Source organism: Sciurus vulgaris (genome assembly GCF_902686455.1).
Source record: "Sciurus vulgaris genome assembly, chromosome: 7".
Taxonomy (NCBI): Eukaryota; Metazoa; Chordata; class Mammalia; order Rodentia; family Sciuridae; genus Sciurus; species Sciurus vulgaris.
In genome coordinates, this window is record NC_136467.1 from 105,443,584 (window position 1) to 105,467,368 (window position 23,785).

At 36.9% G+C, this 23,785-nt stretch overlaps 1 protein-coding gene across 2 annotated transcripts in view; it reads right to left on the reverse strand.

Annotated features, from left to right (window-relative positions):
• Window positions 1-956: 956 nt before the first annotated feature.
• EFHC1 (EF-hand domain containing 1) overlaps window positions 957-23,785 on the reverse strand; it is a 63,986-nt gene continuing 41,157 nt past the window's right edge. For both annotated transcript variants that reach the window (XM_079147636.1, XM_079147637.1), the window contains 5 exons: window positions 20,504-20,644; window positions 12,815-13,028; window positions 12,271-12,418; window positions 2,577-2,787; window positions 957-1,177 (listed from right to left, as the gene is read on the reverse strand). In XM_079147636.1, coding sequence (XP_079003762.1) covers window positions 1,106-1,177; window positions 2,577-2,787; window positions 12,271-12,418; window positions 12,815-13,028; window positions 20,504-20,644 — 786 coding nt within the window. In that variant the 3' untranslated portion in view covers window positions 957-1,105. The remainder of the gene's footprint in view (window positions 1,178-2,576; window positions 2,788-12,270; window positions 12,419-12,814; window positions 13,029-20,503; window positions 20,645-23,785) is intronic.

The window sequence follows — 23,785 nt, forward strand, 5'->3', positions numbered from 1 at the left end:
AATCTTTCCCCACTATCTTAATGCCAGGGTTTCTAAAAGATCGGTGTTTTTCTACTTTTTAAAACTATGCCCACATCAAGAAAAACATTTTACTTCATAACCCATCAAATACACTCAGTTGAAACAAGTTTCATGAAAATACTATGCATGTGTTCCACACTGATCCTTTCTATTATATTCCATTTTTTAAAAATGCAGGTCTACTGATGGGCCTAAAACCAGAGTTTTTGAAAACATGTAGTATGTTTCTCTACAATATTGGGACAGGCAGGTTGGTAGTGATGGGGGCTATTGGCTGGCAGCAACAGTGATGCCAGCACTTATTTTCAATATGCCAAATGTTGCTAGAAAATTCTATCATTCATCCTGCACTTAATGATGCTATATCTATTTTACAGTTTTCCAGAGAAACAGAACCAATAGAATGTGTGTGTATGTGTATAGACATCACAAAGAAAGAAATGAGTATTATAAATGATAAGTACTATGAGAATTGATTCACATGATTATGGAGCCTAAGTCCCTAAAGCCGCAGGGTGAGTTGGCAAGCTGGAGCTGCAGGAGAGCTGAGGGTGGAGTTCCAATCTGAGTCCAAACTCCTGAGACCCAGGAGAACTGATGGTGCAGCTCCAGTCTGAAGCCTGAAAGCAAAGGATTGTTACTTCAGTTTGAGTCTGAGGGTAGCAAAAAGCCAGTCATTTGGAGGCAGTCAGGTAAGAGGAGTTCACTATTACTCAGGGGAGGGTCAGCCATCTTGTTTTGTCAGGCCTTCAAATGACTGGATGAGGCCCAACCACTTTGGGGAAGGTAATCTGCTTTGCTTGCCAATTCAGACGTACTTAAATCAAAAACACACTCAAAATAATGTTTGATGAAATATCTGAGCACTCTGCCCAGTCAACTGACACATAAAATTAACCATCACAATACCCCAGTTACCCCAAATAAGGCACCAATCCTATAAAAACCAATTTAATTGAGAATTTTGGAGTAGTGAAAAATAATTTAAAAAAAAAAGAAATATAACTTCAGGAGCTTTACAAGATATATTTCCAATTGTGGCTCCAACATAAAAAATTTATATTGTATTCTCTCATCAGCCAGGTCAGTTTGAGAAAGCACGAACAAAGTTATAATAGTCAATCCTGTCTTCTCCATGAGAGCACATCCTGATTAACTGCAGAAGAGAGCAGAGAGAACAGGTGAAAGAGGTGGGCTTCCTCCAACTTAACTGCAGAGCATATATCCCCCACCTTTGTAAACCCAAACTTCAGTTTTTATATCCTCAGTTGATTCAGAAATGATCCTGTGAACATGGTAGGAATGTCAGACATTGTCACTCACTTACACTTAATGAAACCAAAGTTGGAGTAAATGACTTGCCCAAGATTTCAAGACTAATGCCCATATTTATAAGGGTGTTGTCATTTTCAAAGCAATTTTAATTGTTTCTATATTCAAATAGAAGACTTTGTCAACCAGGAAATAAGACTCCTGAATAGCAGTTTCCTGATATCACAGCCTAACAAAACAATCTAGTTCTGTCACTGTTTACACTGTGTCCTCTAAAACTCAGCTCTGACTGGTAACAATGATTTCTGTGGTAGTCTTTATAAGACATGTACAAATCCACAACACCTTTCCCTTCCCTGTCCCACTTCCCAATGACAGCCATTCCTCTCTTCCATGTCAGTTCCCATGTCATATGGCATGAATGACTCAAGAATCAAACTAGGCATGCTGTCAATCTAAGGTATGGGGTGTTTGGCCCACATGAACAAATACCTTTCTTTTTACTCTCCCCCACTCTGTGCTAATGTTCCTGTCCATAAAAACTACTCATCTCTAACGTAGTCACTTTAGCCCTAAACAAAATCCTTTCCTAAATGAATCTTTAATTCTGAACATTGCTTTCTTCTTAAAGATCTTCAAGAAAGGCTCCAGAATCTTGGAGTTCTTAGTGGGAATATTTTTACAATAGTAAGCCAGAATCCTTGGCAAATGTGTTAGGGGGATGGATTTTGTTCTGATTTTCAGGGGAACCCTGGATAAAGGAATTAATAATGAAGGAAAGGCATGACACTTCAATTCACTTATGAAAATTCTAGAAAAAAAACTTCCTTGCCTTTTGTCCTTTTGTAGCTGACCATGCCCCTTACACACTGCTTGGACAGTGTTCACATCCTCTTCCATGCTAGCCCTACTGGTGGGCTAAGCTATGCATCAGCTGTGAAGGGCATCAAAGGCTGCCCACCATCCTGTTCAATTTTTGGGTCTCTGGGTCTCCCATTGGCAGCTCCCCTCCAGGGTCATCTCTGCTGCCTTCCTTCAGCTCCAATGTATTGGTCTAAACTCTGTGCTATCTAGTCCCAGGCCCACTTATAGAGAAGCCCTTCAGCAGAAATTAAGCAAGAATGCCAATGCTAGAATCAGGAAAATACCGTAGTCGGGACAGTTCTGACTTGAACATCCTAAATCTTCCCCATTTAAAAGAAAATACATGTGCATTTACCTTTAGAAAAGAATAATCAGTGCTCAGCCTCTACAATCAACCCCAAAAAGGAACTCATACCAACCTCCTTAACCAAGGATTCATCTATTGGGACGTTAAAAGATTCACAGATTTTAAAGAACATCTCTCTGTCCACATATCCTGACGCTTCCTTGTCATGAGCTTGAAATGCTTCACGTATGTTATCTTTGCATGAATAATCTTTCAGTTGCTTCTGGATTGTGTCTATTAATGATTCCAGTTCCTGCATACCCGGCTCCTCTTTAGCTTGCTTGCTGTAGAGAAAGGAAGGACATGACTGGACATGGTATTTATTCTTGACTAATCTTATCTCAGTGACCAAAGTTCTCACTTGGTGAAGTCAGGTAAGTTTCTAATGACAAACAGCTTTGACAATGAGCTGACCAGTAACTGAACACCTGCCCACGGAGGCTAGCTGACGACCAATGCCCACATCAGGAAGGCCTGACGGGGCAGTTTTTCGTTGCCTCCCTTCTTGCCATCTATTAAATCACTGCGCCACAGAGTGTCAAATCTAATACCACCACCACCCCAAATTTGGTATTTGCAGGAACTACATGATTGTCTCTTCCTGTTGTTGCAGATTAACATTATCCCATCTAAAAATAAATGTCTGAGTGTTTTTTTTTTAATATACATATAACTATGCAGCCAGAAATCTCTTGTAGTTTTAACTTTCTCTCTCCCAATTCTCCCTGAATTGTGTGAAGGTCCATCTATGAAAAATAACGGGCTGCTCTATGTGGTGGTGAGAAGTTTAAGTTTAGCATTTACTGAAATGAAGAGGGATTAGTAACACAGAGCATTAGGAAGAGAAAGGCCTGTCTCTTCAAAACACACTACCCTAAGTAGAAGTTCAATTTTTATCTCCTTTGAACAAACATAAAGCTACAGCTATAAAATTAAGGAGTTTTAGAGCTAGAAAAGATTTCCTCATATTCATAAATTCTTTTAGAATAAAATGAGCCCAAATAAACCCAGTAAGCATTCTTCCCTTTTTCAATGATTGGAAAGCAGACTAGTGATTGGAAAGACCTAGTGATTTATCCCAGATCTCACATCAGAGGCAAGATCAGAACTCATGTCTCACTCCATTCCAACATATTCTTTCAAGGATGCCTGACTACCTCTTACTGAATCCCTCTTCTGCCATGACTTAAAAACTATCAATGCACTGATTTTCTGTTCTTATATTTTCTTGTATATAATATTCAAAAATTTCACTGTTGCAACTAGCCCCTTTTAAATTTAGTTCCTTTTATCTGCTGTTGGCCATTGCTGGGAGAGGTATAAAGTGGTATAATCTTAAAGGAGTCATTTTAAATAAGGAGCAAAGGTCAAGCAAAGAATTCCAAATAATTTATCCTAGGGAAATAATCATGGATTGTATGAAAAGATAAATCTACTAGAATGTTTTTAGACAGCCTAAATATCCAAAAGTAGGAAATTAGTTAAAATACTTTAATCAAATAATGGAATAATAATGAAGCCATCAACAATGCTGCAGAAAGAGAAGATTTGTTGTTAGAAAACTGATGTACTAGAGTAAAAAAAAAAAGTGCTAGCCTTTGTGTAAAACTTACGAGAAAATTAAAATATATATTTAAATTTGCCTTTATTGTGTAAAGAAACTCTGGGAAGATATTTAAAAAAAAAAAGTCTCCTATGGGGAATGGAGTAAGCAGTTGATGAAAGATGAAAGATATGAATATCATGTCTACTCAAAGTATATTAAGTTATCAATAGTCCATAAAATAGTTCATGATATCAGGAATGTTTATGATAGACTATCAAATAAAGTCAGTAAAATAGTATCACAGAATTAGTGCATTTTATATGCATATTAAAAACAAAATATAAGAAGTAATCAATCTCTGGAATACGAGATTTTCAACATATTCTTGCTTTTATCTGCATGACTTAAATTTTACTTCCTTAATTTTAAAACTTTGGACATGTGGTATTTTTACATTATAGCAAAACAATAAAGATTTTTATAAAAATCTCAGGGCTTAAATGATCTATGGCATTATTTATTAGAAAAGCAGACTGACTATGTTTAACTTATGGGTATAACTCCAGTGATATATACTAAATTATAAATGACTGGCAAGGAACTATTTTAGTGTCAGAAAGTATTCAAACTTCTGTCTGCACATAGTCTCAGGCATTAGAGCCATGGAGCATATTAAGTGAAAACGTGATCATCATCCAATCACTTTGGGAAAAATGACAAGTAACAAAGACCACCTCTCCCTTCCCTGAAGAAGCCAGATGACCATTCCCTTTCATACAGCAGGGAAAATACCCAGGCATCAGTCTTTGAGCAAGATGGAATACATGCAGAGATAGATAGCAACAGGTGGTACTGGTTAAGGCAGACATATTTGAAGTTTGAGTCCCTAATTGATTTGGGGGGCACAAACCAGGGCCCATTCTATAAGACAGCAGCAAGTCCCAGACTAAAATTTTGCTCCTATAGGAACTCAGGGGTCTGCTAGTTATGTTTAGCAGGGACTGCCAACTGAGAGGTGGCTGGAGGTCCCAACACATGGGATGAAAATTGTGCCAAGCCCTCCAATGCCCTATTTTACTTTCCGCCATAGTGAATGTGTGTTCTATAGGGTGACTCCATGGGTAAGATGGTAAGATGAATGTTAATGGTTTTTCAGTCTGCTTAGAATATTCTACTATAAGCACTCTGGCAAGTTGTCTACTTAGTAGGAACTGAGTGGAACTAACATATTTTCTTAAGAAGCAAATAGTCTGAAATCCTACTCTCCTGTTCCTACAGTATTTCTTTTTGGTGGACGGCAGCTCTAACAATGTGTCAGAGCTTTATGTGGTCATTTCTATTGCAAAGACTCAGCATGGACCCCTGGCATGATCTTAGCTCTTGATCTGTGACCCATGGCCTCCTCTTTACCCCAGTAAAGGTAAACCCATCACAGGATAGGCAGTCACTTGCCCAGGGAGCTTTGGTTATGGCCATGAGTTTTACTAAATAAAAACATTCCTGATTTATTGGTGCTTTTCTCTAGAAAAGCAGAAAAGATTGCAGTACAGAACCTGGGCTCTGGACTCTGACTGAGCACCTGGTTCAAAATCTCAGCTTGGCCATTTTTTAAGGCTGCATAATCTTCATCCAATTCCTTAACTGCTCTGTGACTCAGTTCTTTCATCTTTAATAGAGTTTTGTTTTTTGTTTTTTAAGGAAACCACCTTATAAAGGTTCTTGTCAGAATTAAGTATAACATAAATGGCATAGTGTCTGACATACCAGAGACACTACAAATTGTAGTGTATAACAAAGTTCCTTTTTTTTTTTTTTGGTACCAAGGATTGAACCCAGGGGCACTTAACCACTGAACCACATGCTGAGCTTATTTTATTTTTTATTTTGAGAGAGGGTTTCACTAAGTTGTTTAGAGCTTCAAGAAGTTGCTGAGGATGGCTTTGAATTTTCAATCATCCTGCCTCAGCTGCTGGGATTACAGGTGTGAGTCATAGCACCTGGCTTTAGTTCTTTGGTCTTTTACCCTTTGTCCTTCCCCTTCTTTTTGCCTGGAATATAGGTGCGAAGTTAGAGATGGGACATTCACTTTGTGGCCACAGAGTAGAAAGCACGAGGACAAAAGGTACTTGCTAAGACTGAGTAGAGACTAGGAAGTCAGGTCTCAGATGGCATCATAAAGCCACCACGCCAGTCTGAGTCCATTCACCTCCAGACATAGGGTTCCATGAGAAACATCAAACTCCACTGGGTTAAGCTAATGTAAGGTTGCTACTATTGTGGTTATCATGTGCAGGCAAATGTAACTTCTAATTGATAGAGTGCTTTAAATTAGGAAATGGTGTTCAGAAGGAAAAAAAGTCAAAGGCAAGAGATTATTGTAGAAAAAACAAAAGAACACAGTGTATTGGATATGCTGCAAAATAGAAGGGGTCAAGGTTATTTCCAAGGTTTCAAATCAAGATACTGATTGCATTAAAAGGGTAATTAGCATTTACTGATCGCCTCCTGTGTTCTTGTCACTATGTTGGTGTTTTACATGTCATCATAATTCACTGCTATCTCAACTTTATGGGACAGACAGGCAGAAAGACAGACTAGGGAAGAGCAGGCGTGCTAGAAAGATGAAAATGATAATGACTTCATTTTTAGTTGTACAAAGTGTGAGGTGCTGATGATTTCAATGGCCACAGATACCTAGAGCCTATGGCAGACAGAAATGTAGGAATTCCGTCTGGAGAATGGTTAGGCTGGAGAGCAGCTCACACACTGTGAGATGTCAAGGGAGTTTAGAGAAGGCAAAAAAGAGGACCAAAAACTGGACCTTGAGAAACACCAGCTTAGAAGAAGTAAGAAAAAGATACACAAAATAACTTTCCCGAACTCAAAAAAGAGGGCTTCAAATAGGGGGTGGTAAACACATGTAGGTCAAAAAGTCCAAATACCACAGCAAGGGATCAGGAGACCATAGCACACAAGCCAAACCAACCTGTTGTCTGTGTTTTTTTATGCATAACGTTTTATTGGAACATAGGCACTCCTATTCATTTACATGTGTCTATGGCTGCTTTCATGCTGCAAGGGTTGAGTTGAGTAATTACAACAGAGATGGTATGGCCCACAAAGCCTAAATGATTTCCTACTTGTGACTTTACAAGCAGAAATTTGTGAGTTCCTGCTCTAGATTCCAAGCTCCGCATTCTCTCATATATTTGCTTAAGTATTTATTACAAAGTCTGATACATGGTATAAGCTCAAGCATCTGTTGAATTAATGAGTGAGATGACACCATTATATCTGGAAATTAGAAATGACCTTCAAGAAAGCAGTTAACAAGGAGTGCTTGGATTCTGGAGCAGTCATGATGTGGATTCAGACACAAAATAGAAGATTTAAGTTTGGAGAAATAAGAGCTACTTTGACGAAAGAAGGTAAAGAAACAATGAGTAATAGTATAGAAACATACTAAAGGAAAGAGTGGAACACAGGATCACTTGATCTCATATTTGAAGCTAACTGCAAAGAAGATATAGAAGAGCTTGGGGCTTAAAGAAAATGGAAAAACAAATGAGAATATTTGGAAATTTCTCCATAGGAAAAAGGAGCAGTGAGAAAAAGAAAGGATTAAAAGGATCACCGGAGAGGAGGTCCTCTTGAAGTTGAAGGGCATAAAAGGCACACAAATAGAACAAGAATAATCTATCTGAATGTGTGGGTCAAACCTCTGCACAGGTTTTGTGTAGTATGTGGGCATTTGTTATCCTTAAATTTGAGTTTAAAAAATTGCAACCAGAACCCAAAACCCTAAAAGAACTTCGGAACGTCAAGATGAAGTCCAATACTCACCTACCATTCTAGTTTTCTGGTTCAGAGAAGCAAATGGTTAACTCCAAATTTCCTTCTGTAACTGCCACGTGACATAAAAATTTTCACTCAGGCCTGACAAATACCCTTTCATTACTCTTAGTCAAATAAAGAATTTGTATTTCCTTATTTTGAGATTCATGATCAGATGGGAAAGTTAGAAGCCAAAAAGAGAAGTGGGGATCAAAACAAGGACAGCAATAGATTTCTTAACCCAGAATTTGAATTTTTCTTTATTTTTATTGGTATCATTGTAAGGCCCCAGTGGTATTTTTTTCTCAATAAAAAAAAAAAAAGATGACTTTTCTGCTAATTTGCTGAAGCAAGTAGCTTTCTATTGTCTGCTGGCATTTTCAGAAACGTGGGGGAAATAACAGAAAAAATATTTTGAGAAGTCCTTGAATTAAATATGACCATAAATAGGCCCTTAGTGATATTTAGTCCCCACTAAGCTTCCCACTTTGCCAGATAGTTGCCCTGTTTCTTTAGGCCTGAGCCAAATATTTTAACATCTCTGGAATTAGGATTCACTTTTCAGTTAACGGTATCTATGGATTATAATTTGCATTTTCTCTTTTTTAGTAGGAGATTAAATAATGCTGTCTTTTTCATTTTATTTTTATATTCATCCTTAATTTCATCTATTTATTTGATAAATAGAGCATTTCACAACTTCTCATTCTTCCTACTGACTACCTCACTGACACAATCAGGAAGGGCCCCAAGCACATTTAAGCACTTACCAGCATCTGTACCCAGATGCTCTGCCTTCCTGCCTGCTACCAGAGAACAACATTTCAAAGAATAATCCTAGGATCCCTGAAGGTTCCCAGGACAATACTGGGGGTTTAGAAGGTCAAAACTATCCTCATAACAATTTGGTCATTATTTATCAATTTACTCTTGTTTTGTCACAAGTGCACAATGGAATTTTCCAAAAATTCACAAGGAATGGTATCATAACAGGCTCAACAGAAAACAGATAAAAACTCAGCCATCTTCTATTAGTAAAATCAGACGTTAAAGAGATTTGTAAAAATATAAAACAATGCCATTCTTTTTAATGAATGCTTCTGATTGGGAAAATACAGGGGACTTTTTTCCCCACAGAAATTATATTTTTTTTGTTAATATAAAATGAATTTATTATCATTTTAAAAACATTAATATTTAAATATTTTCAGATATAATTTCTATGCTAAATATGAATAAAGATACATAACAATTTTTTAGGGTTCTCAATAATTTTTAAAACTTCAAAAGTTTGCTGAGACTAAAATATTCAGGAATGATCGACCTAGATGCAGGGTTAGTGCTTCTACCTAAAGCCATCTTCTTATCTTGCGTACTTAACCCCATCCTCTCACAATCCTCCCCACCACACACACACACAATTTATCAATGTTTTCTTCACTACGGAATTTTCACATATAAAATGCTATTATTTCTTCTATCTTAAAAGCAAAAACAAAACAAAACTTGTTTTGAATTTGCTTCCTCTGCCAGCTTCTGCATTCCTTCTCTCTTCACCTTTGCACCAAACCTTCTCAAAAGAGTTATCTGTACTTCTGGTCAAAAATTCCTCTTCTAATTCTCTCTTAAATCCACTCCCATCAAGTTTTCTTGTACCTCCCTTTGCAGTGAAACTCCTCACCAAGGTTCCCAATTCCATGCATATTGCTAAATCCTTATTTGACACAATAAATCATTCTGTTTTCCTTGATACAATGACAGTTCTGGATTTGCAGATCTGAGATGTATAAATCTCAGTCACTGCCATTTAGTAAAATGACTCAGTCCCTCAACAACATGGTTCAAAGCCAAGTTACCAGTTAATTAACTGTGAGTAATGCATAAAGTAAAAACTTCTATGTCAGATCTTTAGTTCACTAACTGTGACATAAATAGCAGATGTACATCATGATCAATGACAATCACATCACTTGTCTCTAAGTCTATTGTCTGTTGGTTCCTGTACATCTGTTTTTCAGTTCATTCACTCATTCACAGCCAAATACATAGCCATGTTGCCTCCTCCTTTCTTGGGGACATATCAACATGACACATTTACAAAAGTGGATCATCGAAAGAGGGAATTGTCCAACAGTGAAATTTTGGTCAAACATAAATGGAATTATGAAACAGTTGACTGTGGTAATGTTGATGCTGCTCCCTTTCAAAAGACCATGGATATGTGGCCAGAGGACCTCCATGAAGGTGAAGCTACTGACACAGGTGAGGAAAGCAGTTGCAATGAAAAGGATGACAACGCCCCAGAGGCCCACAAAAAAAACATGCCGTGAGAACTCTCAGAGACATTTACTCTCAGTAAAGAAATTCTAGGACATCTTTCATGACATTTGAAGGTAAAAATGATAAAAATGTTACAAGTTGACCAAACTTAAACAGGAATATGACAATGTGCCAAGTCAGAGGAAACATGTTCACTCTGTATCACAAGTTATACAATGAGAACAAGGCAAGCACTGTTCAAGATATTCCTGATACATTTTTTAAAATCAAACACTTTACTTCTCAGTGTTCCCACTGTTTTAAACTATAATGTGCTGAGTAAAAACTAGTTTTACTATTTTTTTCATTTCCCTAGGTGTACATAATGATCAGAATTAATGTGGTGACAAAAATTTTAACAGAACAATAGTAAGTTTTTCTATTGAATACTATATTTGTTTTTCACAGTCATTCAGTGGTTTTTCCCCTCCCACACTACTGTGAAAGGAGGACGGTCTGTACTCTCTTCATTTGACTTCCAGGATGCCACACCCTCTTGTCTTTCTTTCTGCTTCACTGGTGGTCCTTTCCAGTCTCTCCAGAGAAACTCAAAGATTAGCTGTACTTTTTATTAAATTCTTTTTCTTTTTGGCACTGGGCATTGAATCCATGCTTTACAACTGACCTACAGTCCCTGTTATTTTTTACTTTGAGACAGGATCTCACTAAATTTCCTAGGGCCTCTCAAAGTTATTGAGGTTGGCCTCGAACTTGCAATCCTTCTACCTCAGCCTCCTAAATCACTGGGATTACACCACTGTGCTGGGTCATTCACTTCTTTGTCTACATTAGCTCCCTTAAAGATTTCATTCAGTCTCATGGCCTAAAATATTGTCTACAGGACAACAACTCCCACATTTACACCTTCAGCCCAGACCGCTCACCTGAACTCCTGATTTAAATACTCAACAGTCTATATGACATCTCTACTTGGCTATCTCTTTTGGGTCTTAAAGCCAGTATATCCAAAACCAAAATTCCCATTTTTATCCCACTAAAAACCTCCTCCATCTATAGTCCACATCTTTCCCATCACAGTTGATGACAAGTCCTTCCTTCCTGTTATTCAAGTCAAAAACCTTAGAGTCATCCTTAATTATTCTCTTTCTCTCACAGTTCCTGTATAGTCTGTAGTCACGCTGGCTCTACCTTCTAAATATAATGAAATCAGAGCACTTCTGCACCTCCACTGATCACCCTTGTCCATGCATCATCATCTCTTGCCAGGACTACTGCTGTCCACTTAGCTACTCTCCTTCCTAATCTATTTTCAACAGAACAGCCAAGATAATTCTTTTAAAATATATATCAAATCTTGCCATTCCTCTACTCAGCAACTCCCACTGGGTCTCCATTTCATTCAGAGAAAAGTAAAAATCTTTCCACAGATCTGTCAGGCCCTACACAACCTGACCCCTTGTTAGTTTTCTAATTCAATCTCTTGGTCTCCCTCACCTCCCTCCATTTTAGCTACTCTTACTAGTCTACTGCTTGCCAGTGCTCCCTGAGCACTCAAGGCTGGGTGTGCTACCCCTCAGGGTCTTTGCACTCTCCATTCCCTCTTCCTGATGAGCTCTTCTTCCACGTCTCCAGGCGAACTCCCCCAAGTGTTGCTCAAGGCCACCTTCTCAAGGGGCAACCTAAGTGACTGCAACCCATTTCCCCCCATTTAGAAGCCCTTATCACCTGCATTTTGCCCTATTTCCCCATGGCAGTTGTCACTCAGTATACTGTATGATTTACTTATTTGTGTTATTATCTATCTCTTGCTGCTTAGAAAGTCAACTCCATGAGGTTGCAACTTCTTGTCTATTTTATTTACTGATAAAGCCCACTGATCTACTGATAGCATCTTAAAGACAGGTATTCAATAATTATTTGCTAAATAAATGTAGCTGAAAAAGTTCCAAATTACTAGTTATTATACTGGATCCAGGGAACCTTTTGTGTAGATTTAATAACTTACATCTAATGAGGGAAATCTGAAAATCTAAAATAAAATACACATTCATTTTGACAAGAATTACTTCCTTGCATATGCCAAGGCCAAAAAGGCAGTCAAACATACTTTTCCAGTTCTGGTGCAGAAGCTTCTTGCTTTTGGACATGGTTCTGAATTGATGAGAGTGCTTCTGGTGAATACTGGGCAGCATTGCTCTCCATGTACTTTCGAACATACTCATCTATATCAAGGATGACGAATCGGTGGCCAAACACTGGAGAGAGGTAGCAATACACTTAGTTTGATTATTTCTCTCATGTGATCAGAGATAAAATAAAATTAACACACCAATGACATGACCCAGACAAATGAATTTTCAATAGCTGTGTAAATTAATATGCAGTAGTTTTCTTAGTTTTTAGGAAACTCATTGTCAATACCTAACCAAAGCAGATGCATTAATGTAAACAATTTAATGTTATCAAATGTAACCAATTTTAAAGCTTAATTGATAAGGAACAAGATTAAGATATTTATAAAAGTCTACTAGCTTTATCTCATCTGGAATAAAACCTAATTGCCTCTCATAAGACTCGAATGAATTAAATTACAACTAAGAAGAACCCATTTACTCAATCAGTAGGGAATTCTGAAGTGTGTTGAGACCTACCGTCAATGATAGCACCAACGAAGAAGTCACTAGGGCCATAGTAGATGGGGTTTTCTACCACAGAGTATGGTTTAACAACTTTAGTCCTCCCAAGGTACTTGCCCCCAATGATACCAGAGTTTCTAACAGGAGGCTCAAAGATACTGATCATATCAGTGGCTAGAAAATAAGAGAAGATAAATCGGCGGTCTTTGTCTTCTGGGATGGGGGATTCCTATAAAGGTAAAGAAGAGAGGATGTTATGAAGGTTCATGATCTAGCCAGCTTCCCTAAGCTTAAATACAGGGCCAGGTATATGACAGAAATCAAGCAAGTTGGGTTCCTGTAATATGAACACACCATGTATGGGGAGACTGGTGGTCTGGAAAGGACATGGCTCATCAAAGGAAGGCCTTCATACGGTGGCTGCCCCAACTCAATTCCAGTTGAGTGTTGCCACATGGGATGCCAGTTTTTTTAGTTTATCAAACAGACAGAAATCTGGATTACTATTTAAAACCCCTGATTTTAAAATGTTGACTCCAACTCTTTTAAAGCAAAATGCACCACAAACAAAACACATATGTGGGCTACATTCTGCCCACAGGCTTCTAGTTTGAGACCTTGTGGCTGGCATCATACTCAACCTCATGGACACTGAGATGATGATGCAAGATTTAGTTGTTGTTCTGTTTTTTAACAAATCATTTATATGCATAATTCTAAAAATAAAATTAAGAAGGGAGGAATGAATAATATAAAATCACAAAATTGAAAGTGATTTAGAGAAACTACCTTGGGGGCAAGGCTTTTCCTAAATCAAATCACTGAGACTGATCACATCACCCTTACAGCAGAAACTGCAGCTTGAACAAGCCTTAATACAGACAGGCTCATTAGTGACTCAAATCGTGCCACAGTGCCAGGGTAGAATACATCTCCTCATTTAGGCCATGAAAGCATTTGTGTAATAACTTCTCATCTAGCGAAGTAAGTCATGAGGTTTCCTCTTAGTAAAACAACTTTTTCACGTTTTGAGTGAACACCCACATAATAAAAATAAATTTTAAACAAACACCCACGATAGAGTCAATAAAAGTCTAGTCACATTGTTCCACTACCCTTCAACCATCAAAGGATCCCATCACACTTTGATCTAAGCAGGGGCATACAACAAGGGTTGGGGGACAGTGGAAAGGTTTACCAGGAGAGGTAGAAGTATTTTAAAAATTAATTGTTTTAAGTTTTTATTTTGAGCTAAGCATATGCTTACAAAAATCTGCATACATAATATGAAGAATTATATCCTTCACCAAGCTTCCTCTAATGTTAACATCTCACATAACCACAGTGCAATTATCAAAACCAGAAAAATGACACTGGTACAATCCTATTAAATCAACTACTGTCCTTTCAAATTTCACCTTTTTTTTTTTTCCCACAAATGTTCTTTTTCTGTTTCAGGATCCTACCCAGGATACCACATTGCATTTAGTTGTTATTTCTCTTTAGTCTCCTCCAATCTGTGATAGTTCCTTAGTCCGCTTTTGTCTTTTATGATCTTGACACTTTGGACAACTGCTGATCGATTATTTTGTCCAATGTTTCTTAGGTATCTCACTTTTGAATTTTTGACAAAAATATCACAAAAAAGATATTCTGTCTTCAGTACATCTCAAAAACTTCATATATCAATATGTCTTATTACTGATGTTAGCTTTGATCACCTGGCTAAAACTTTCTGCTGAGTTTCTCCTCTTGAAGTTGCCATCTTTCCCTTTACAGTTAACAAATATCTATGGGAGAAACTTTGAGACATGATAATCACGTTTCTTCTCAGAGGTTTTCCCATTCACTTTAGCATCCATTCATGGGTGAGTATTATCTGCAGTGATTACTGCTGTGTTGTGTGTGCCTAATGGCAATTTTTCTGTTTTCCTCATTTGTCCTACATTTATTAATTGAAATTCCACAGTATGGAGGAGAGCTATGACTTTGGAGATGAGTATTTACTGTTGATGTTATATATAATTATAGGTACATGATGATAATAAAATGCAGACTAACTTGTGGTTGGTTTTATTTATTAATTTTCTGCAGCACTGTTACCTGAACCACTTGTTACCTGGACTGCTCCCACAACCCCAGTCTTCCAGGCTTGTTATAGCACTGGTCACGAAGACTTGAGCTGGACCTGGACTAGTCATTTCTACCCTTCTATCCGCCACTCACTCTGCATTGCCTCTGCTTTAAATGCAGTTCTCTCAAATCTTCCCCTCGCTGGATCCTTCAGTTATTCCTTTAGTGTCTGCTTACCTAATCTGCCAAAACTAATTCCCTACCCATCATTCTCTGTCTCTTGCTTTATATGTTTATAGCACATGTTAATACATGATATATTTCTTTTATGATAAATTATTGACTACAATACCAATTAGAATGTAAGCTCCATGAGGGCAGATCTGTCAGTCTTATTCTCCCCTGTATGCTTAGCAACTAGAACTGTGTCTAGCCTAGAAGAATCTTTTAATATTTGTTGAAAGAAGTGACTCAGGAGGCTGAGGCAGGAGGACTGCAAGTTCAAGGCCAGCCTCAGCAATTTTAAGGCCAACTTCAGCAATATAGCAAGATGCTGTCTCAAAATACAGAAAATAAAAAGCACTGGGGATGTAGCTCAGTAGTAGAGAATCTCTGGATTTAATCCCCAGTACCAAAAAGATTTATATGTATAGATATGAATAAAATAATAAATGTAAGTTCTGCTATATATTTTGTGCATTACAAAGCACATATAAAAACACTGGGGCTATTAAATAAGTACACTCATAATAAATAAGATATAAGATAGCCAGACACCATGACCCAAGGCTGTAATCCCAGCAGAAGATCACAAGTTCCAAGCCAGCCTCAATAACTTAGTGAGGCCCTAAGCAACTCAGTGAGACCCTGTCTCCAAAATATAAAAAAGGGCTAGGCATGAGGTTCAGAGGTTAAACACCTCTGGGTTCAATCCTCAGTACCAAAAAAAAAAAAAAACTCATAGGGTAAACAGAGACTATAATATTTTCTTAACAAACACCACATATTATACAGTCTTGTATACCTTTTGGAGGACAGACACACTCTTTGGAAAATTACTGTTCAAATTCTGTTTCTTATGTTCTTCTAACACTTCCCAAAGTCCTCAGCTAGGTTGCTAAGTGCACACTTTACCACTGAGCTACACTCCAGTCCACAACTTTTATTAAAAAATATGATATATCACTGGGTGTGGTGGCACACACGCAGTACTCAGGAGGCTGAGGCAGGAGAATCACAAATTTGAGGACAGCCTCAGCAACTTAGCAAGACCCTAAGCAACTTAGTGAGACCCTGTCTCAAAATAATATAATTACATATTTTTCAGAGGACCTAACATAGTACACTTAAAATTCATTTTGGATAACCATCATGTGTAGTAGCTGATGTAAACAAACTTTGTTGAGCACATTCTTCTGTGTTTTTGTTCTTCGACAGCCAGGACATGCACCAGAACCAATTCTTCTCTTAGCGACATAAAGTTTTTCTTTTATGCTAAAATCATGTTTCTTATGTTCTTCTAACACTACCCAAGTTCCTGGGCCAGCACTCTATTCTGATCCCCAGGCAGTTTATCAGCAGATTTTTACTTTTTCACCTGCCTAGCGTTAGTTTACTTTATTGTCTCAAACATGTCCAGTACCCTTGTCTGAACTCCTTATATTAACTCAATTATAATGAACCTATTTATAATTACCTCTGATCATTTTTAACTTAATTTCCATCTTTTCTTCTGATGTCCCCATCTCACTCCTAAACCTTTTTCCTGATTGTCAGGCACATTTTTTTTCTTCCTCTAGAACTTTTGTGAGGAGGCTAATAAATACAATTCTGTACTCTAAGCAAGTAAGTCAGGAAAAAGCATTTGAAAATTACCATGACCAGCATATCACTTTTTTTTCCCGCCCATACAAAGATACCCACTATTTCATTGCTAATAGATCTGGTGGCTTTCTTTTAAAGTTCTCATCATGAACTACAATACAGAGAGAACTATAAAACAAACAAAACCCCAAAATTTACAGCTCAAAGAATTTCACAAAATGAGCACCCATGTAATCACCATCCACGTCAAGAAACAGAACTCTGACAGAACATAGAAAGCGCTCTCTATATGCAACCCTTCCTCACTAAAAAAGCCATTATCTTGAGTTTTATGGTTTTCTTTATCATCATCACAAACAGGCATCCCAAAACAGTTTTGTTTTGACTACTTTTAAATCTTCATATAAATGGAATTATATGACATGTATGTATTCATCTGTGTCTGGATCCTTACATTTAAAATTATATTTGTCCAGGCTTGGTGGCACATGCTTGTAATCCAGCAGCTCAAGAAGCTGAGATCACAAGTTCAAGGTCAACCTCAGCAATTCATTGAGACCCTAAGCAACGTAGTAAGATCCTGTCTTAAAATAATAGACAAAAAGGGCTGGGGATGTAGCTTAGTGGTTAAGTGCCCCTGGGTTAAATCACCAGTACTCCCCCACATTATGTTTATATGATTTATCCATGCTACTATTTGAGGCTATAGTTCATTAATTTTCATTGAATAGAATTCAAATCTTAGTATAAATATGCCTAATTTATTTATCCAGTCTCCAATAGGTAGATACTTAGGGTCTATTATGGATATTATTATTATGGCTATTACTTTTGGCTATTATGAATTGTAATGTTATGAACATTCTTATCTTTTGATGCACATACAGAATACCATTTTGGCACAATGTAGTATTACAGATTATACTAAATTGTTTTACAAAGTGAATATGTTACTGAGAGTATGAGAGTTCCTGTGGCTTTATATTTTCACCAACATACTGTAATCATTATGATGGGTGAGGAGAGGCAGTTCATTGAGGTTATAATTTGCACTAGCCTGATTACTGAGGAGGCTTAAGCACCTTCTCCTATGTTTAATGGCCTTTTTGATATTCTCTTTTGTGAAATGCCTGTTAAGAAATGAATTGAGCTGAGCATGGTGGTGCAGTCAGTAATCCCAGTGGCTCAGGAGGCTCAGGTAGGATGATCGTGAGTTCAAAGCCAGACCCAGCAACTTAGTGAGGCCCCAAGCATCTTAGCAAGACCCTGTTTCAAAATGAAATATGAAAAGGCCTGGGATGTGGCTCGGTGGTCAAGCACCTTTGAGTTCGATCTCCCATACCACACCCCCCCCCAAAAAAAAAATAAAGAAATGAGTTAAGATTGTCCTTTATATATTTTGAATATGAATTCTTAGGATTTCTGTAGTAAAATCTTCGCCCATTTTAAGCTTGCCTTTTTTTCTCTCTCAATGGTGTTTTTTGCTTTTGTTTGTTTGTTGGTGTGTTTTTGGTTTTCTTGTTTTGTTTTGTTTTTTTAATATTTTTTAGTTGTAGATGGACACATACCTTTATTTTATTTACTTATTTCTATGTGGTGCTGAGAATCGAACCCAGTGTCTCACTTGTGCAAGGCAAGCGCTCTACCACTGAGCTACAACCCCAGCCTGGTTTTCTTGTTTTGTTAACAGAAATTCTTCAACTTAATGTGCTTAAATTTATCTATTTTTAAAACAACTACTGATTTTTGGTTCCTACTAAATAAATCTTCTTTACTATAAATTAAGATTATGCATGCTATCATTAAGAAGTTTTATTGTTTCACATTTAAATTTTCAATCTATTCAGAATTAATTTCTATTTTTGGTATGAAGTACAGTTCAAATATTCCTATTTCTTCCCATGTGGAAGTAACTGTTCTGATATAACTTACTAAAAGATCTTATTTCCTAACCTCTCTGCAGTGCCATATTTGCCATATATTTTAAACATGGGTAGCTCTGTTTCTGGGCTGACTATCCTAGGCTCTTGGTCTAATTATCTATCCTTGTACCAATAGCAATTGTTTTCATTACTATAATATATTGAGATGTTTTGTTGAGAAAATCCACTGATCTGATTCTTTTCCTAGAGTGTTTTGGCTATTATTGATGCTTTGCATCTCCACATAAATTATAGAATCAATATGTCAAATTGCAAAAGTAAAAACTCTTTGAGATTTTGGTTATAACTTTGAAAACATAGATCAATTTGGAGCAAATATTTTTGTAATACTGAAATTTATGACCAATGAACATAATATGTCCATTTATTTAGGTCTTCTTTAATGTTCTCTTAATAATATTTTGGGTGTTATATACCTTTTGTTTGATTTATTCCTAGGAATTTAATATTTTTGATGCTATGGTAAATGGCATTTAAAAATTTTTTTTTTTAGTTTATGTAGACACAATTTGTTTATTTATTTAGTTTTACGTGGTGCTGAGGCATGAGCCCAGTGCCTCACACATGCGAGAAAAATGCTCTACCACTGAGCTACAGCCCCAGATCCAGTAAATGGTATTTTTAACTATTTTTTTGTTTATTGACATTTGTATTGACTTTACTAACGTAGAATGTAGACTCTTTTTATTTTACACATAAACAACTATTCTTTTTGGATAACGAAATTATATTTCTTCCTCTTCAATTCTCATGTATTTCTATGTCCCTTTCTGTCTTACTGTCTTAGCAAGGAATTCCAGAACATGTTGGACATAGGTATGAAACTTGCCTTGTTCCTAATGTCAAGAAGTATACTGTCCACATTTTCTCACTATGTATACTATTTACATTAGTAGATTTTTGGTAGATACCCTTTAACAGATTAAGGAAACCATGTTTTATTTTCTATTAACAGATTTGTTTTTAAATCATAAGAGACTAATTTTATCAAGTGCTTTTCAAAACCTATCTTTTCTCTTTTATTCTACCAATATGCCAATTTTTCAAAACTAAGATTGAGTTTTTTGGTTTGGTTTTCAATTTCTTCTGAAATTCTCTATCTCATTGTTTATCTCCTTAAACATGGTGTTAAAAATGTTTGCTTAGCTGGGCATTGGTGGCTCACACCTGAAAGCCCAGTAGCCTGGAGGCTGAGGCAGGAGGATTGCAAGTTTGAAGCCAGCCTCAGTAACTGAGCAATGCCCTAAGAAATTTAGGGAGACCCTGTCTCAAAATAAAAACTAAAAAGGGCTGTGGATGTGTCTCAATGGTTAAGTGCCCCTGGTTCAATCCTTGGTACAAAAAAAAAAAAAAAGAAAAAGAAAGAAAGAAAGAAGAAGTTTGTAGTTTAAGTTTGAATTTATGTCTAATTTCTTAACCACTAGTCACATAACCTCTCAAAGGCAGTGTCTATTAAATTGACATGACTCAATTTGTTACATTTAATGAATATAAATATATATCAAGCTAATCACAGCTAATAATAAACTTTAGTAAGACATGATCTGTACTCTTAAGGAAATCACATTACCCTGGAAAGGCACATGCATACATAACACAGAATTTCATAATTGCCTACTACAGAGGCAAAAAGGTCTGCTGAAATTTGAAGAATAGAAGAGAGTGATTAATGACCTAAAAAAGTTCAGAGGAGAAAGGACTTTAGGACTTCAGGTAGGTCTTGGTTCAGGGGTATTATACTTAATATTATCCAACCTTCTTGAAGACTAGGTACTAGATTCAATGCTTGTTGAATAAACAGAAAAGATGGCTAATAGTACACAATACTAAGACAGAACAGGTAGTACATAAAAATTCACCTTACCAGTGCAGCCAAATAACGAAGCACCTTGTTGTCGTTCACCAGCATTTTAACAATGTCTTTCTTTGGAGCTTTTGGAATGAGAGCAAAGCAATTCTGAGCAGAATCTTCAACTAATCCATAACCATTATAAGGAGGTAATTCCTACAGATACACAGGAAGCAAGAAGTAAAGCGGATGCTATTTGTGTTAAAATTACATTAAAACCAGGCATGGTGGCTCACAACTATAATCCCAGCAACTTGGGAAGCTGAGGCAGGAGGATCACAAGTTCAAAGCCAGCCTCAGCAACTTAGTGAGACACTGTGTCAAAATAAAATAATAAAATAAAATAAAAAAAACTAAAAAGAGCTGGGGATGTGGCTTAATGGGTAAGCCCCTATGGGTTCAAACCCTGGTATCTTCGCCTTCCCTCCAAAAACAATGACATTAAAGTTAAAAAAAAAAAAAAAAAAAAAAAAAAAAAAAACCTCTGGAAAACACTTACTCAAAACTAATTTCTCTATATACAAATGTAATCAGAAAAAAATAACATTTAACCCCTTTATGATTTTACATCATGTTTACTGCTCACAGAAATGACTAATGATGCTACAATATAACTGCTAGGGCTGGAAACTATTAGTGAGGCCTACTGACTACTTACTACCAAAGCAGGACCTAGTCCTACACTGAGTTCCCAGTGCAAATGACCTTATGGTCACCCTAAGATGGTAAGGCCCACGGGTCTGTCTGTGGTCTCTTTGTTTTAGGGTGCTGGCCTCAGTGTGGCAGATCCGAAAATTCTTTAACAGATCACCCAAAGTGTGTGCGCATTTATGTGTGAGTTAGAAGAGGAGTGGTCAGGACTTGATTCATACTATTTTTCTATTTATCTTTATATTTTAAAAATTTTTATTTCTTTATTTTTGCCACACAGGAAAGGATGACAGGTATACTTTTTGAGAACTCAGATCTTTTGTCTACATAGGACCCTCATCACTTAGGAAACAAAATTTCAGATGCATAGGTTATTTGATGAGTTAGTGTGAAGGTATAAATTGAGCTTGTATGTTTCATTCAGGTTCCATGATGAGCTTAAAGCATCATTGTAGGATGCTGAGATTTGTTAACCTAAAATCTTTAGGTCAGAGACTAAGTTTTCCTCTTCCACATCAACACTAGGCAAATATCAGCAATCTTCTTTTTCTCTGACTTTTTGTTATGTGCACTCAGGGAACTCAGACAATATATATATAATTTTAATTTGCAGATACTTTCCCAAAATCTTTTTATATATTGTATACAGGCTTATTATCAAAATAATCCATACAGTCCCCAAGTTCTAGCTATAACAGGGTATCGCCTCAAAAACAAATGACTCCATTTTATTTATCTAAGATGTACTAATTGGAACTTTGACCCACTCACACATTTGTTAGAACTGTAGTTGAAGTATAATAATGGCCAGAATATGACTAGTGGATTCAGCAGGTGGCCAATGGCCTAATTTCCTTCAAGTGCAAAATCACTACCCAATAATTATTCAGGTTATTGTGGACAGAGGGACCTCTGGCTGAGATATGATATGTTAAACATTTGAGTTTCTCAAGAGGTCAGGCAGAAATTTCAAAGTGGTGGTCCTGAATTTGCTCTGCATATGTACCAACATATACAGAGAACATCCTGGTTGGAGGTACAACTGAGGGTTGAGGAATTTTCAGAGGCAGTCATAGGTCTCTGAGCATTCTTTTCAAATTCCTACTTGTTTTTCCTGAATCACACTTCATTTCCCTTGACTAAAGACCTTTCTTAATTACCAGTCCTCATGGCTGGGGTCCTGGCACTTTGCTTCTTACACTTCAAGCTACTGCCTGGGTCCTATTCTCTGACCATGGACCTCATCATCACTCCTAGATTCTCCTGCTCATATGACCTACCTATCAAAATTAAGCCTGAGCTTTCTTAACCAAGCTAGTACACTTGGAGCCCGAGAGTCTCATATTCCTTCAGATACTCTTTTTAGAGACAACCCCTATCAGATTAGCTATCTTAACCCTGGTTTCTTCCTCTTCCTCCCGACAGATTCAGTCAGGATAAAATACGTCTGGTCAATGAATCTATATTTACTTACTCCTGACCTAGCAGAGAAGTTTGACCTTAAAGTGCCTTGATGCTCAAATTAAATATACCCAATTTATATTCACTTCTGTCCCTGGCCATTGGCTTGGCTCTAGCTTTATCTATCTCAATCCTGCTAGAGTTTCCTGTACTTGGTTTCCATCTTTGTTGTTTGGAGATAAAATAACTGGTGGGTGACCAAGGATGGTTCATGTAACAACTAAAGTTATTTGCTTCTTGGTAAGTGGAGCTTTCTTACTCTTTGCTAACAAAGACTTTTAGGGATTGACAGAATTTTATTAATATGAGAATTATATATTATAGAGAATTCACTTTAAAAAATTAACCAAACACTATGGTTATGTGCCATGTGTATGGATGTTTTATTACATATAGAGTTAGTTTCTATTAAACATAGAGGCGAGGAGAGGGAAAAAAAAAAAAAAAAAACAGGTTAAAAAACAGGTTATGAGTTGGGGAAAATCATAGTAATGAGGGTGAGAGAATGAGGGAAAGAAATAACCTAAGACTCAAAAGTTTTCATTGGGTTAAAAGATGGATCAAAGCCTTTTCATTAAGGGCATTACTATGTTGCAGTCCCTGTCTATACTAAGTTCTTCGTGTATGAATTTTTGATGGACAACAGAAATGCCTTGGATCTTACAATGTGACTCTGGGCAAGTCCCTTAAATACCATTTTTCCCTATCCTTATCTATAAACTAAAGTGGTGGAGTAGTTTGTTTCATCAAAATCTAGATCTATTGCTATATTTTCCCTGTAGTACATCAAGTGCTGCAAAACAAATTAAGCAACATAGGATTTATTGTAATTCTTACTCAGTGAACATATGCACTGATAGAAGAGTTTTATCAGAGAAAAAACTGATAGCAAGAGAGCTATCACATTTCCTTCCAGAAATGTCATTGCTCATGGGAACTCATAAAATCCTTCTTTTTAACTGGTTTTATGAAACACTGTTTCTGAAAGACTTGTCTAAAGACATCTGCTGCCTTCCTGGGAAACATAACACATGTTTCCCATGTAGTCTTCTATAGTCCAGTTGAAGAAATGTATTACATGCCTCCTATTTGTTAGGCACTATATTAGGTGCTAGGAGCAAAAAGATGAAAAGGATATAGTCCCTGGCCTCAAGGAAGTTATAGTCCAATAGAAAAGATTTGTAA